The sequence below is a fragment of the Salvia hispanica genome, chromosome 6 (assembly GCF_023119035.1).
Source record: "Salvia hispanica cultivar TCC Black 2014 chromosome 6, UniMelb_Shisp_WGS_1.0, whole genome shotgun sequence".
Classification (NCBI taxonomy): Eukaryota; Viridiplantae; Streptophyta; class Magnoliopsida; order Lamiales; family Lamiaceae; genus Salvia; species Salvia hispanica.
The window spans coordinates 44,455,759-44,470,961 of NC_062970.1; the positions used below are offsets into that span (position 1 = coordinate 44,455,759).

At 37.5% G+C, this 15,203-nt stretch overlaps 2 protein-coding genes across 2 annotated transcripts; one reads left to right on the forward strand and one right to left on the reverse strand.

The window, feature by feature from the left end:
- Positions 1-1,717: 1,717 nt before the first annotated feature.
- Positions 1,718-5,109, forward strand: LOC125193887 (putative uncharacterized protein DDB_G0290521). The gene is made up of 6 exons (XM_048091823.1): positions 1,718-1,925; positions 2,263-2,437; positions 2,766-3,347; positions 3,900-4,344; positions 4,440-4,521; positions 4,613-5,109. Exons 1-6 carry the CDS (start codon positions 1,896-1,898, stop codon positions 4,814-4,816), a joined length of 1,518 nt encoding a protein of 505 aa, XP_047947780.1. The 5' UTR covers positions 1,718-1,895; the 3' UTR covers positions 4,817-5,109.
- A 132-nt stretch (positions 5,110-5,241) lies between these two features.
- LOC125193886 (auxin response factor 6-like) lies at positions 5,242-10,451 on the reverse strand. Its single transcript, XM_048091822.1, is given in 16 exon segments — positions 5,242-5,596; positions 5,691-5,881; positions 5,980-7,052; positions 7,157-7,304; positions 7,388-7,463; positions 7,541-7,663; positions 7,739-7,802; positions 7,805-7,902; positions 7,989-8,079; positions 8,204-8,288; positions 8,378-8,536; positions 8,631-8,687; positions 8,766-8,864; positions 8,975-9,090; positions 9,583-9,679; positions 9,761-10,451. Coding segments are annotated over 15 exon segments (2,628 nt in total). The 5' UTR covers positions 9,626-9,679; positions 9,761-10,451; the 3' UTR covers positions 5,242-5,391.
- Between the last annotated feature and the right edge of the window lie 4,752 nt (positions 10,452-15,203).

Sequence of the window (15,203 nt, forward strand, 5' to 3'; positions counted from 1 at the left end):
AGCCAACAATGATACATGGAGTGAAAAAAGTCACTCGGACCCATTACCCAAAAGTGTGTAAAATGTTGGGGAATTCCCTTTTCCATAATGATAATTGATAATCACAATAAAAGGGAAAATTACATTCAAGTTTTATTTTTTTCATATTCTAAAAAAATACTATAGTAAAGTTGCCTATTTGATAGGACAGAATCCACTATAGAAGACCGGTGGTCAAACATTAAAGCCATAAATGTCATTACAGCTTAGGTGTGTTCATAATTGCAAAAGACAGATTCCAAAAATGGTTCTTTGTGAAGGGGAAATGAATAGATTAGGGCATTAATAGTGTATCCCAAAATAAATGTTCTGCCAAAAAAATCGAGTGATTGAGTGTGACATAAATTACTTTAATGCACCAAACCAATAATTCAACAACAATCTACTAGGTAAATATTATTCTTATTATAAGTCACATGTAACAAGTTCGAAAATTAAAGAATTCCTTTGGTTAGTTATTGGATAATTTATGAGTTTTATTGCAATTATCAACAACACAAAGCTTTTTTTATTAGTTTTAATAATTTATATATATTATTACAGTCATTAATAGTTCAAAACATTATGTTGAAGGATATTAAGGTTTAGTCAGTCAAGTTGGAAATGGAATATTCATCAAGAAGTTTCATTTTTTTTAACTGTTCAATTTATGTCGGATACAACGTATTCTATGGATACTTAAAAAACATTGTTTCACACGGACGAGACAAATAAAAAAATTTGAAACTTGTAATAAAATATATATTCTCCTTTCTCCTAAAAATAGAAATTTTTGAAACGACCTGACTTTTAATGCAAATTAGAAAAGTAAGAGAGATGTGGAAAGAAAAGTTTGTTAGTAGAAAATGGGTCACACGACTCAAACCCCACCCCGTTAGAGAGAAAGAAATTTTCTTAAACAGAAAGTTTCTAATGGATAAACCAAACGGAAAGAGTTTCTATTTTTAGGGGATAGGGAGAGTATATTTTTCAAATCTTACGAGGAATAATTATAATCTCCACAATTTATAAGTTTAATTATTTTTTTTCTATTTTAAGTAAATGGATCACAACTCTATTAAATCATTAAAGTCGCATTTATTGTAAACAATATCCTCCGTCCGTTATTATTTCCATTTCGGTCTATCCATTGTGAAGTATTTCATTTCAATTTCAATATTTTTATTAAATAAATCATACGTTCTACAAACTCATTTGCATTTAGTACTCCATAATTTATTAAATATAATAATAGTATAAAAGTAGGACCTAAAACCAATTAATCTTTTTCATCACATATCTTTACATACTCATATAATTACTTAGAATATGTGGTGGTCTAATTTGGAACATTTATTTCTAAATCTACATATTACTTTTTCAATAAATTTTCTTTCATATTATTTCTTACAACATGCATTAGAGTCCACACCCATAAAAAATTTTCAACCATATTTTTTTATAATATTAAATAATTTCTTAAAATTCGTAGCAATTTAATAAATCACATACTACTAGTATTTATTAAATTATGCATTAAAATAACATAGTCTTTATTATAGACAAAAAGAAGGCCAAAAAGCAAAAGAAAAGGAAGGACCCATCGAAGAAAACAGCAATACATTTTTTCAAATTAAAAAAACATAATCGAAAATAATCGCTGAATTAGTAACAGTCAATAAATCGTTAAAAGCTCGCCAACATTTGCCACCAAATTACACACATTCTCTCTCTAAAACAAGCCTTCAGATTTGCAGAGAACTGTGACCAAAAAGAGCTTTGGCTTCTTCTTGCTAGCTCTCCTCTTCTTCTCTAGCTAGGCCTCTGTTCACGGCTTTGCTGCGTCTCTCACCAAAAAAGTAGAGAAAAAGAATCTAATGGAGTACGAGCGGATACACAAAGTTCAGGTATTGCAATCACATCTTCCACCTAAATCCATGCATTTCCCCTCCTTTTTCTTCGAGTTTGTTGCTTCTTCATCGATGCATTTAGCTCCAACGCCTTATCCCCTTGGAAATTAGATGTTTTGTGATCCAGCACACCAATTGCTTGATCAAATGTTTTGAGAGAAAATTACAATGACATTTCAATTAGATTACTTAAATGGGGAAAAAAGTAATTTTTGCACCTTTTTCAAGTTTTCCACAGTGGGGTGGTGCCGTGTGTGTGTTGAACTCTCTCAATTTGGATTTTTTCTGTTTATTGAAATTTTCGATTTTCGATTTTTTTTGGGTGTTGTTGCAGACTGGTATTTTATCTCCGAGTAAGCTGAGGATGAAGCTTATGGGGCCGCACCATCAGAAGAAAAAAGATGGATCAAACAGTAATTCTTCGAGAACATCTCCTGCTAGGATGGAAGATTCAGAGTTTGTCAAGAACAGCTTGTTGGCAGCCGAGAATGAGGATTTTGGAGAGGAAGGTTTGATGAGTTTTTCCCTCTTTGATTTTTCCTTTCAGTTATCTTGTTATTGGTAGATTCAGATTGCATTTATTAGTCATTCATCGTTGAATTAGAGCTAGTGTGGGCCTAGGGGTATTTACCTGCTTTGATCTCTTTCTATTGGCCCTCTCTGAAGCAGTGACATAGTTTCTGCAAAATTTGGTAAAATTAGTTTTAAGTTTTTCAATGTGGAAAGATTTGGAAATGTAATTTTTTTTTGCTGGAGTGAAGAAGCAGTTTTAGTGCTCGAAATTGTGAAGACACCCTTTTGCTGATTTTAGACCTGCATTCTGTTTTCCTTTGGCAGTGTCGAATTTAGAGGTTTTGCAAGTTAAGTCAGATGGTGTTACCTCGGATGCTAGCCAAGGAAATGCGAATTCGTTGCAGTCGAAGGAGCTCGGAGGAAAGGATAGTGGCGACGCTAGTCGTTTTAGAATGCAGCTTCTTTCGAAGGGAGATACCGGTAATTCAAGTTCTGTCCACCCGGTTAGAATGTGTGAGGATGAGAACCTTGATTATGATAGCACCTCGAGCTTTGAGTTCCACAAAGGGGAGAGGTCGCTGCACCATTCGATGACAAGATCGTTCTCGAGGCCAATGTCCTCGAAATGGAACGATGCGGAGAAGTGGATTATGAACAAGCAAAATGTGCAATCCAATATGTCAAAGAAGGCCAACATCCAGAATCAGGTGAACAGGCAACCAGCCACGAATGTGGTGAGAGTTGTGCCAGAATCTACGAGTTCTGAGAACAAGCCATGGGTGAAGAGGGTTGATTTTTGCCAATCTGCTTCGCAGGCGGGATTGGGGTGCCCGGAAAGTAAGGATTTATCTGAGGTAGATGATTCAAATATGCCTTGCACCAAGACTGTAACAGACGAAACAACAGGTGATTATGATATTCAACTGTTTTGTTTATTTTGAATGTGTGTTTCTGTTTTCATGTTTTTTGCCTTAATCAACTTGAATTCCACTAGTCTTCCATAAAGATAATGATAACTTAGAAAAAAAAGAAATGTATGTGTGTCTATTTCTCTGCAATGCTTGTCAGTTACTACAACTTACAGAGACACCTTTGTTAAGCTTTTCAAAATTTGAAGGTCTAACTAACTTTGTAATTAGTTAGGTTGAGACATGTAACTAGGAACAACTATTCGTGTCGATATCAGTAGGTTGGAAAGTTCGTTGTTTTGTTTTGAAATATGCTTATAAAGAACTCAAGAAGTTATACAAGAAAGTTGTACCTGCTAGAATATCTCACTCTTTGAGCGCAAAGTGGCTGGTTTTTTTCACTCTGAATGATTATGTTGCTGCTGCTGCTGCTGCTAATCTTTCTGCTCTTGTTGAGGAACTAATGAAATTAAGATGTGTATTAGAAAGAAAATAATGGTGTGCACTTTGTAAAACTGTTATGCTTATTTGCTTCTTCTGATGCCTGCAGTTCCTGCCATAAGATCAGTGTCGATGAGAGATATGGGAACAGAAATGACTCCTATTCCGAGCCAAGAGCCATCGAGGAGTGTTACACCAGTAAGTGCAACAACCCCACTCCGTAGCCCAACGTCTTCTATACCTTCTACTCCTCGGAGGGGGGAGCCAGCACCCACGCCAACGGAGCGACCCATCAGCAATTCCACGCAGAACCTGGCTGAACATGCTAAGAAGGAATTGTCTGAGCAAGAACAAAAGCTTAAAACGAGAAGGGAGATTGTAGCCTTGGGCGTTCAACTCGGTAAGATGAATATTGCCGCTTGGGCAAGCAATGACGAGAAAGATAAGAGTAATTCTGGGAATGAAGCCATAGACAACGATGAGCTCGCACAGATTGAGTATGCGAAACGTGCAGCAGCCTGGGAAGAAGCTGAGAAAGCTAAGCATGCTGCCAGGTTCATACTTGAAGCTTTATGCTCTGTAGTTAAAATATTGAAGCTAATTTTTCGTCATCAAATGCAGTTTTGAACTCACCCGAACTTGATTTCAGATATAAACGCGAAGAAATAAGAATTCAGGCATGGGAGAGTCAGCAGAAAGCAAGGCTTGAAGCTGAAATGAGACAAATAGAGGTAAAGGCATCTTCACCTCTTATTGCTGAAAATCCATGAACACTGTTTTGCATCAAAATGAAAACTGATGAAAAAAGATCAACAAACTCAGGCACAAATCGAGCAAATGAAAGCGCAGGCTCAAGCAAAGATGGTGAAGAAGGTAGCAATGGCTAGGCAAAAATCAGAGGAAAAACGAGCTGCAGCCGAAGCTAGAAAAAACCAACAGGCTGAAAAAACTGCGTCGCAAGCAGAATACATCCGCCAAACGGGCCGTATCCCTTCTTCCCCCTTCATCTGCTGCGGTTGGTCATAACCAAGCCTGGACATTCACACGAGCAAAACTTCGCACCAGAATATGCAGAACAATGCACTCCGTGGGAATAAATATGTCTATGTTAGAATCACCATTGTGGTAGTGCTTTTCCATAATTGTTCTCACCAATCCATCTATGTATCTATTGACAATCAACAATTTCAAGCCTTTGGATTGAACTGCAGATATTTGCAGCTATACATGCCCTCATTCACACCCTGTGTATAGTTTTGGTGTAAACTCTGTCATTTTTCTTCTCATAGTTTGCTATCAAGTTGTGTCAACTTAAACTATTAGATTGGCTTTTCTTGTTTTGAAATCAGTTACTGTACAATTCTACAACACAGGCTAAATTTTGATTTTTTTTATAAGAGAGAGAATGAAAGCTAGAGCTATTTCAAGATCAACTAGTAAGAGTTCAGAAATATGGGAAGAAAACAGAGGATGAAGTATATACTATAATAAACTTACAGAAGTATATATTAGCTTCTATTATAAATTTTTTTCAAGTTAGAAACAGAATTTCTCTTGCCTACCAGATTCAGACAACGCTAATATTACAAACAGATATCGATTCAGAAATCTAGACTTCCAACAGACGGTATACCGGTGCTCATGTTCCTCGCCTCCTGTCGGTTTCCAAAGCCATCACAACTGCCGTTTTGGGCGGGCAACCTCTGAAGGGGCACGGAGTTGAGTAGTTCCTGTCCCGGTTTCCCCATCTCCTGCACCTCTTGTGGCGACAGGATCTTGATGCACCACACACTGTTTACGAACTCCCTGAAATAGCACGAGAATCAGAATTTTTGAGGCGAAAGAAGATGTATATAGATTGCATATTCTGTTATGAATGCGAGTGAAATGGAGAACTTACTGCCAGGGGTCGTCACCAAGAAGAAGAACATCGTTTTCACGGTCCACGAATACAAGCTGCCAGCCTGATCTCAACGGATCTTCCAATTCGCCTTCGAGGCCAAACATCTGAGCAAGCTCACTTCGCAGCTCCGGATAGCTACTGAATTTGGTGATGTCAAGCGATCTTCCAAACGAGCCAAATTTGTGAACCTGTGGAACATTGGATATTCGACTTGGTATAGGATGGATAGATAAAAATAATACAAGTGCAAAAGACGAACAAGAGTATAAGGCTTCGGAAAAATTACCTTAACAAAGGTTTTATTGGGCAGATTGTTATTCCCTCCATTCTCGGTAGACATCAACAAACCTGAATCATCAATGCAACTGCTTGAAGTCACGGGACGGTTGAGCTGGTAATCAGCACCAGAGCTAGTCATGTAGCTGGAAGAGGCGAAGGCCATGGTCGCGTTATCACTGTCACTAACAACTGCTTTAAGGTTTGGCATCCCGTTCGGCATGAGAAGGGAGGAGGAATCTATGTTAACTCCAAAGAGGAAGTTGTTGTGGGGATCGTTATTCGCTTCTTGCCCCATCAAGCACTCTCTGCCAGGAAAAGGAGGCAAAGAAACAGGATTGCTGGTTGTGTATGCGTTCGAAAGTCCTAATTGATCAGCCTGCGGCGTGATACTCTGGGAGGAGAGACCACTTGAAAGAGGATCGAGAGCAACCCGTTTTGTCGGCCAACCACTAGAAGATAGCAAGTTGCTTGATCTCGACACGTTAAGGAGGTTGGAGGCCTCGTCCTGGTTGACCGAACTCAACAGGCTGTGTAGAGGAGAACTCATGTTGCCGACAGGTTTAACGTTTGACTCTGAAAAGCTCTGATGCATGGAAGACATAGAGTGCATAGTCGGAGACTGAAGTTGAGAGTTTGATGACAACTGCGATTGCTGAGGATCAATATCATGCTGCGTCTGATTACCGTGTTGTTGTTGCTGCTGCTGGATCTGTGCATCGTTGAACGAGTTTTGCTGGAGCAGTTGTCGCTGGAGTAGGTTTGCGTGCGACATTGCCTGAGACTGGCCTTGAAGGCTTTGAACGAAGGGAGCGGAGCAGTGAGACTGCTGCATATAACCTGCAGAGCTGCTGCCGACGGATTGGGGCTGCTGGAATTGCATAACTGAGGCAACCCTCATATCCTGCATAGCTGCAGCTGACATGGCTTGATAGATATCATTTTGCATACCGAGCATTGACATATCGAACCTTGGCTGCATCCACGGCGTGACACCCATCCCTTGGTTCAGGGCTTGCATTCCACCGTCTCCACGAAGCCACATGAGGGAGGGATTTAACCCCATCTCATCAGCCTTCATCCCTAGGCACAACAAACAATATGGATTTTAGAAATACGAGAAACACACGTGTGTGAGAGCGTGATGACAATGTCATTGTCGATACAGCTAAAATGAGGAATTCTACCTGCGTATGAGGGGAGACCTGATGGCCAAGGCCGCTTCAGTCGTAGAGGAAAAGGCGAATGATACATAGGGAACGTGGTTAAAGGTTCGATTTCCCAAAGTGAAACTCTCGGCTGCCTCTCCCCAGCTGTTGACTCGTCCCAGCCAACCTTCATCGTGTTAGAGAAGTGGGAGTGGTGAATACTATGAAGTCATATACGAGTTAGTACGAGGCAGAGAACCTGTAGCATACCTTGACCGAACGCCAGTGTGAATTTAACCACCTGACAGGATCCGAGTCGCTTATGCCAGTTATCGTGCCCATGTAGCTGGAACCAAAAACATCTCAGAACAAACACGAAAACATAAAAAATGCAATTCTTGGCATATAAATTTCAAATCATACCGACGGACACTGGATTCCTCTGTTTCAAACAGCATACGGAAGCGCATCCCCACGGACACTCGAGTATGGTGCACTGCTTTTACGTATTTAGCCAGAGGTATAACAAATTCAGACGGACTTGCCCTGAATCAAAATTGGTGTCAGTGGAATCGAGATAAATGAAATGATTCAGGAAGCTATCTCGAGGAAGTAGCTTACCTGGGATTATAGAATATCGTGTAACGGCTATATGTTGCAGCTGCATGAGCAGCAGCAGCAAGCAACCGAGATGCATGCTATCACTGGATAAAACTGACGAAGGCATGACTGTTTGGGGGCGGTTGGCACGTCTAATGCCAAGAAGCAGCTGATTCTTGTCATTCCTGATCAATGCATCAACAAATCAGGTCAGGCGTCACGACTCAAGAATTTTGCACAAGACAACACTACGTTGTACAGAAGTGTGTACCATATGAAAAGAACCGAATCACCAGCAACGAGCCGTTTAGCACTCACAAAAACACTCCAACCAGTTGTGAGCAGATGCCTCTTTGGCTGACCTGAGATTAGTATTAAACGAATTTTTAACATCAAATATCTTATAATCAGACTAAGTGAAACTAAAACATCTATGTAAAATTCTAATCATAAAAACCAGATGTTTATATGTAATTTGGAACACACCTCGAAATATATGTCTGAATTTCCACTCGTTGCTATGGAGATCACGGGCAATCAACTCTTGTGCCGGAGGTTGCTGTGAAAAATCCTGTACACGGGCATAGTATAACTATAAAGCCAGACAGCGAATGATAAAAACAGACTTGTCTTAAAATTTTCAAGAACCAAAAAGTTTACCAATGGTGGGAAGACTTTTTCTGCAGCCCGACGCGGAACTGAGAATCCACCATGAGTACTCGTGTCACTAGCTGTCAAAGTTTTGCAGAAGTAATTGGTTGGCTGTTTGCTAGCTGCACCCAAGTCAGCCGGATGGAAGGAAATCTCTTTCTGCTCTTGCTGCAAAAGAGCATATAAATGGACTAGGATGAAATCGAATTCGTCTTTCCAAACAAGAATAAAGACAGGAAATAAAGGAGATAAGTTGACATACTGCATTTAGTGGTTGCAAGGTCATTTGAGCATACACCTCGTCCGTCTCTATGTCAGCCTGGTTAATGCCAAGACATCAAGCTTCGCAAACAAGCTCAAACGAGTAACGGAGACTTCCAGATGTGAGACAACTTACGTGCATGGTCACGTTATGAAGCTGGCAAATGAGCTGAGCAGGTAAGCTCTGGTAATTAGGCATCTGAGCATCGACTTCTTTGTTCGTGGACACAGCAACCTGTTCAGCACACATTGAGAAACTATGAGGTTCGACAAATTTCTAGCTACACGACGCCATAGTTTGATACGGAAGACTATGCTCTCAAAGGTGAAATCGGAAACAAATACCTGCTCGCTGTGTCCCTGAGGAAAATACACCACATGGCTTCCGATAGATGGGAGAGAAACGAGAGGGCCGGCACAGGCATGCCAAAGTTCAGAATTTAGGCAGCTCTTCTCGCCTCCTGACCGAATTCGAGGAAAATCATCAATAATCAAAAACAGTTCGAATCGACAAATTTGACAAAAATCATCAACAATTAAACAGTTAAAATGAGAAAATTCAAGAAAATTCTTCAGTATTCAAAAACATATGAGGAATTAACAAATCCAGCTCAATCAACAATGCAAATTAGACAAAATGGGCCAAAAATTAACATGTAAGACTACAATTCTTTTGTAGTAACAAAATGGAAAGGAAAATGGTCAACACACCAGAAAACCTCAGTACCCAAAAAGACAAGGAAAGAAGAGAAAATTCAAGAAAGAGAATCCAGTTCTTCTTTTGCAGATTTTGCAGACTTGAATGATTATTAATTTTAAAAATTAACTAAGAAAAGCATAAAACAAATGGAGATTCCACACCAACTTTCTCCACACTATGTCAAATCTCAGAGTTGAGCAGAGCCTCAAACCATCACTGTATACAAACAAAAAGGAAGAAAGGGCAATCTTACCTTCAGGAGACTGCTGATTCAAGCAAGCAGACAGTTTCATCATGAAGATTCAAACAAAACAGTTGGAGGCTTGGAGCAGCATAAAAAACAGCAGTAACTGCAAAAACAAAACAAACAGAATCCAAATATATCATGAATAAAAAAATCCCCACAATTCTCAAAACTCAAAATAATTTACCTCCTTTTCACCCCAAAATAGCATAACACATGCACTTTATCCTCTGAATTCCACCCTCCAAAAACTCAATACATAAAACAAACTCCAATTTTCTACCCCCTTTCTCCTCCAAGAACTTAATTATGAAAAATTAAGCCTTGTTTCATGAAGATAATAGGGCCAAACCTCATCTCCCCACTTCAAATGAAGAAAAAACTCAGCACCACCATGAGTTCCTATTTCTTCCTCATATAATTTCCTCAATCACAGGAAATGCAATTGAGAAACTAACAGCCCACATCACCCACCAACTAAACACTATTCTTAGCTCAAGCACATGGAGATTTCTCACCAAGAACAACAAAATCTGGCTCCCAATTTCAAAAACAGACAAAATCCAATATTTTGATTTTCCCAGCAAAATCCAAGCTTTTCGGCTGAAAACGAAGCGTGAGCTACCAAGCCAAAAAGGGTGTATGATAAAATGCTCAAAATCCAACCTTTTCAACTCCAGCAATGCATGCGCGTGCACCGACCATCACACACACGTACTTTAAAATGCTCCGTAAACAGTGGAAATGGTGAAAACAGAGATACTAATACACACTCTTGGTTACCACTCCGGCACTCCCCTTTCCTCCCTATATAAGTATGCAAAGTATGTATATGTATCTCTGCAAATATGCAACCGCCACTTACTACTGGGAGTGTTGCAGAATTACTGGTATACTTATTTGCTTATTCTTCCGTTGCTCTCTATGTTTATTATATATGGGTTTCTCTGCTCCAATCAGTCAAATATTCAATACTACTCACTCCATCCCATATAATTTTACCCATTTCACTTTTACTATTTTTGGTAGTAGATCACATATTCCACTAACTCATTCCTACTCATATTTTATTATAAAACTAATACTTTAAAAGGACCCATATTCCACCAACTGCTTTAACTCACTTTTTATTATATTTCTTAAAACTCGTGCCGAGTCAAAGTGCGTAAAATTACGTGGGAAGGAGGGAGTGCTTTTTTCCATTTCTTCAGATGTCACTTTTAATTTAGGCAACGGTGGAAAAGAGAGAGAGTGAGAAAGTGTGTCAGAAACTATTTTAATTCTCAAAAGAATGTGGTGGGAGCAGTGGACCATGCAATTATTATTCTTTTGAACATTGTCAATTACTTTTCTCACCTTTTCGCCCTTATTTTTTTCTATTTTCAACAGGGAAGAACGCAGGTGCGGCGCGGCTCGCTGCAGCTAGACCTGCCCAAGATTTATCGAATCGGCGGTTAAAATCAAAATCGTAACCGTCGGTTACAGTTCCGAACCGAAACAATGAGAATTTACTCAAACCGAAATCGTCGATTTTTGAACCGTGGTTCGGTTCAGTTCAAAATTTTTTGAACCGAAACCGTGCTGAAACCGCCGATTTTGGGCGGTTCCAAATCGGAACTGCGAAAAACCGCCGAAAAATCGTGATACCAACTTGAAAAAAAAACAGCGGTTCAGAACTGAAACCGAAACCGGCGGTTCTGGAACCGGAACCGCAAAACATCCTCGCAGTTCGATTCCGATTCGACAATTTTCAAAACTGAAACCGGCGGTTCCGAACTATAACCGGCGGTTCCGGAACCGTGGGCACCTTTAGCTGCAGCTCCCCCACTGTGGGTGATGGGGACGGTCATGGGGAAGGGGGAGGACAGTCGGGGTGACGATGGAGGGGCATGGCTCGTGTATCCGCCGCCGCGCCGGAAGTGGGGCAGTGGTTTTTGATTTTTTTTAGTTAAATAGATTTCATTCACAACTTTTTCCAGTGCTGACGTACTCTCCCCCCTCCCTTTTTTATATTTTTAATTTTCAAATAATTTTAAATTTTATTTTTTAAATAGTATTCGTAATATTTAATGTTTTTAATGAAGTAGTTTCGTAATATATATCATCTCGTAAATTAACTTTTATAGTAAGACAATGAATAATGTGAGGTAAATGTTCTGGCTTGGAAAAATAAAGTGCATTGTAGGAGTTGTGTCTTGGGACATGAATGGAGGAATATGATGACATGGCGAGAGACGTGGCCTGAGGAGAGTCCTCTCATTGTAAATGCCCTAAGGACTTAATAGTATCTCCGTCCGCTACCAGAGTTCGAATATACTGATAAATTTAGAGGGCTACAGTAGACTATTTTCGATACACTCTTTTCTTTTATGAAAAATTAAATGTATGAAGAGCTAAAAAAGACACGACACAACGTGAGACAATCAGATGTTCAAAACCTATACCGCCAAAAGTAGGGAATCCAAAGCGTAACAAGAGAAAAGCAAAAGAAACAAAAGCAACCTAACACCAAACATCCCCAAAAACATAAGCAAATCAATGGAAACCCAGTGTATCACCTAGACAAAACACACGACACCGTTGGGCTAGTACGAAATCCAATTGCTTAGGGTTGGGTTAGGTCAAAAAATTCTAATATAATAAATTTCTATGTAATAAGCTCTTTTAGTAGGATTGACCTGATTGATCTCCCTAACTATGAATATCACAAATTTATCAATATTCTTGATAGATGAAACAAATTTAAATGTACAAAATGAGTAAAGTATATAAGATTGTTATAATAAAAATGTGGTAGACATATTATCAATGTAAAATGAGCCTCCTCTTATAGACTTAATTTATCAAAATGAAAAGATGTCCAATTTTTGTGGATAACTAAAATATAAAAAATGGGACATTTAATTATAGACTAAGATAGTAAAACATAAATTCACAAAAATTCCAATTCAGTGGGCCTTCTTAGACTAAGACTGAAATCTGCTTAAACTGCTGTCAGTAATGGGCCACTGCCAGCCCACTCTGATATTTTTATTATTAATGTCACCATTTATTTCTTTTTAACCTTTTTGGCAATTTATATGAATAATTTAAATAATTTTGCAATGCTTTCAATATTAATAAAAGATGTCAGTAATTTTCAGTTCAGTATGACTCTCAAGTCAAGGATATTTGTTACACTTTATGGTTGGCAGATAAAAAACCTCATAAATGTTGAATTTGGATCGAATTTCAGATCGAATTTTTAAAATATTCAAACCATCAAGGAAATTTGAATTTTGTGAGATTATAAATCAAGATTGATATAAAAATTCAAACTTTTTATAGTTAAATCCCCAAAAAAATAAAAATCCCCCCAAAATCAAAATTCAAGATAAAACAATAGCATTAATTTAAAATTTGTTATTTAAATAAAGTTTTATAATATACTCCGTAATAAATTATGTGCAGTATAGTCAAAGCCAGCACTATTATATAACGCGGCGGTGGACGAGGAAGGAGAAGATGCACGGGGAATGTGTCACGCGTTGTGCTCGAGCTGAGTATTTTTCATTTTATTTTTATATGTATGTGTGGCGAGCTGTTGGCATTTATGAATTTTGCATAATTGAGCAGAGTACTTTAGTTTTAGCATTAATTAACTTTGGATATAATTCCATGTGAACTGTAAACTTTTTTTAAAAAAGAAAGAAGAAAATGAAAAATCAGTCGTTAGAATTTAGATTACAAATTGACTGATGCTTGTCGCTAAATGGGTAGAGGTCGTGTTTGGCAGCTATAATAACGACACGATCTTAGACAATTTAATGATTGTCGAATTTTGCAAGTTGAAGAATTTGATTATTTCCACTACCAAGTTTTTACCAAACAATTAATTTGCAGTTACTTTTATTTTATATTTTCATTTGGTGAGATGATTATTGAACTAGTAGTAGAGAAAATGAATGAAAAAATTGATTCACGTGACACGTATGTTAGTATATTCTAAAAGCTTATAGTATAATTTAATGCCATACCTATAAATTTGTAACGTATACTCAATAAATGATTATCCTTGGATCATAATTTCAATCAAATAAACAAAATCGAACAACTTATAATATAATTGATCAAACATCGCATAAATAATCTTAATGATCTACCTCGTACGTCAGTTATAAAAGTTAAATGATTAAATCGAGTGTATCTTTGCTTTTCTCATTATATTTTTAGTAAATAAAAAATAACTAAATGTAAAATTAACATGGAGTAGTATATAAAAAACTACTCCCTCCATCCATCAAAATTTGTCCCATTTTTCCATTTCCGTCCGTCCCCCAAAATTTGTCCCATTTCATTTTTACCAGTTTTGGTCGTGGACCCCATATTCCATTAACTCATTCCTACTCACATTTTATGATAAAACTAATATATAAAAGTAGGACCCACAATCCACTAACTTTTTCAACCCACTTTCTATTACATTTCTTAAAACCCGTGCCGATCAAACCGGGATGAATTTTCGTGGACGGAGGGAGTATAATAGTTCAAACACACCACAAACGAGAATATTATCAAATTTACACTAAAAAGGTAATATTGAAGCTAACAAAAGACAATCAACTAGGAAATGAAATAAAAACAACACACAACAGTATTACGACACGTATGCATATCAGTGATATCACCTTTAGAAGATGCATCGATCTTGCATCACACTTATTTTCGAATAACACTCAAACAATAAATTAGACGATACAATCCTCTCAAACTAGACCTTCGAAGCAGGATCTAATAATCACTTAGAAAATACTCTTTTCTTTATATGGTAGTAGGTGTATAATAGAAGTCTCATTTCACTTTTACTATAAAATACATATAAACGATAACTAGTTACTTATCATATTTTACTAATTCATTACATTTAGGGGTGAGCGTTCGGGTTTCGGTTCAATTTTTTGCCCAAACAGAACCAAAACTGAAAAACCGAATTTAGTTCAAAATCCAAATCGAACCGAAGACGAAAAACAAAAAAAATTGTATTTCAAAACCAAACCGAACCGAAAAGCAGAAAAAACCGAACCAAATTTCAAAATTTAGTTTGGTTCAGTTCGGATATTCGTTTTTTCGGTTTTTTTTCCCATCCCTAATTCCATTTATATTTCCTAATAAAATCTATATTAAATGTGCAGTTACAATCCACTAGTTTTTTAATTTAAAGTTTCTTATAACGCTACAATTTTAGTCATATAATGTGAATGTGATATAAGTCCAGCTGGATTTTGTCACATCGATTTTATTTTAAAAGAAATTTTTAACCGACTCGCATTAGATTTAGGGACCTATCAATCAATTAATGTAGCCAGGTCCATGAACTACCTAACGACTAATGATACCAATTAAATTATCCAACCCCACAATTTTTATTTTATCTTTATGTACTTACACTACGTTTAGTTTCAATCACATTTATTCATACCACACCAAATAAAAGTAGATGTTACTCAATGCTGATTAGAATTGTGAAAAGTGGATGTTAGTCATTGTTGATTTGAATCATACAATGCTTGCTAATTAGTTGGTTTATAGATTGATATGAATCGTAAAATGGTTTGATTGAATATAAAAAAATTCATATAATGTTTTGTACA

Excerpts from the sequence above, each read along its gene's own strand:
- LOC125193887 (XM_048091823.1), top strand. The coding sequence starts at position 1,896 with ATGGAGTACGAGCGGATACACAAAGTTCAG. Across the intron at positions 3,348-3,899 it reads TGTAACAGACGAAACAACAG|TTCCTGCCATAAGATCAGTG; the intron begins GTGATTATGATA and ends TGATGCCTGCAG. Across the intron at positions 4,522-4,612 it reads CTGAAATGAGACAAATAGAG|GCACAAATCGAGCAAATGAA; the intron begins GTAAAGGCATCT and ends CAACAAACTCAG.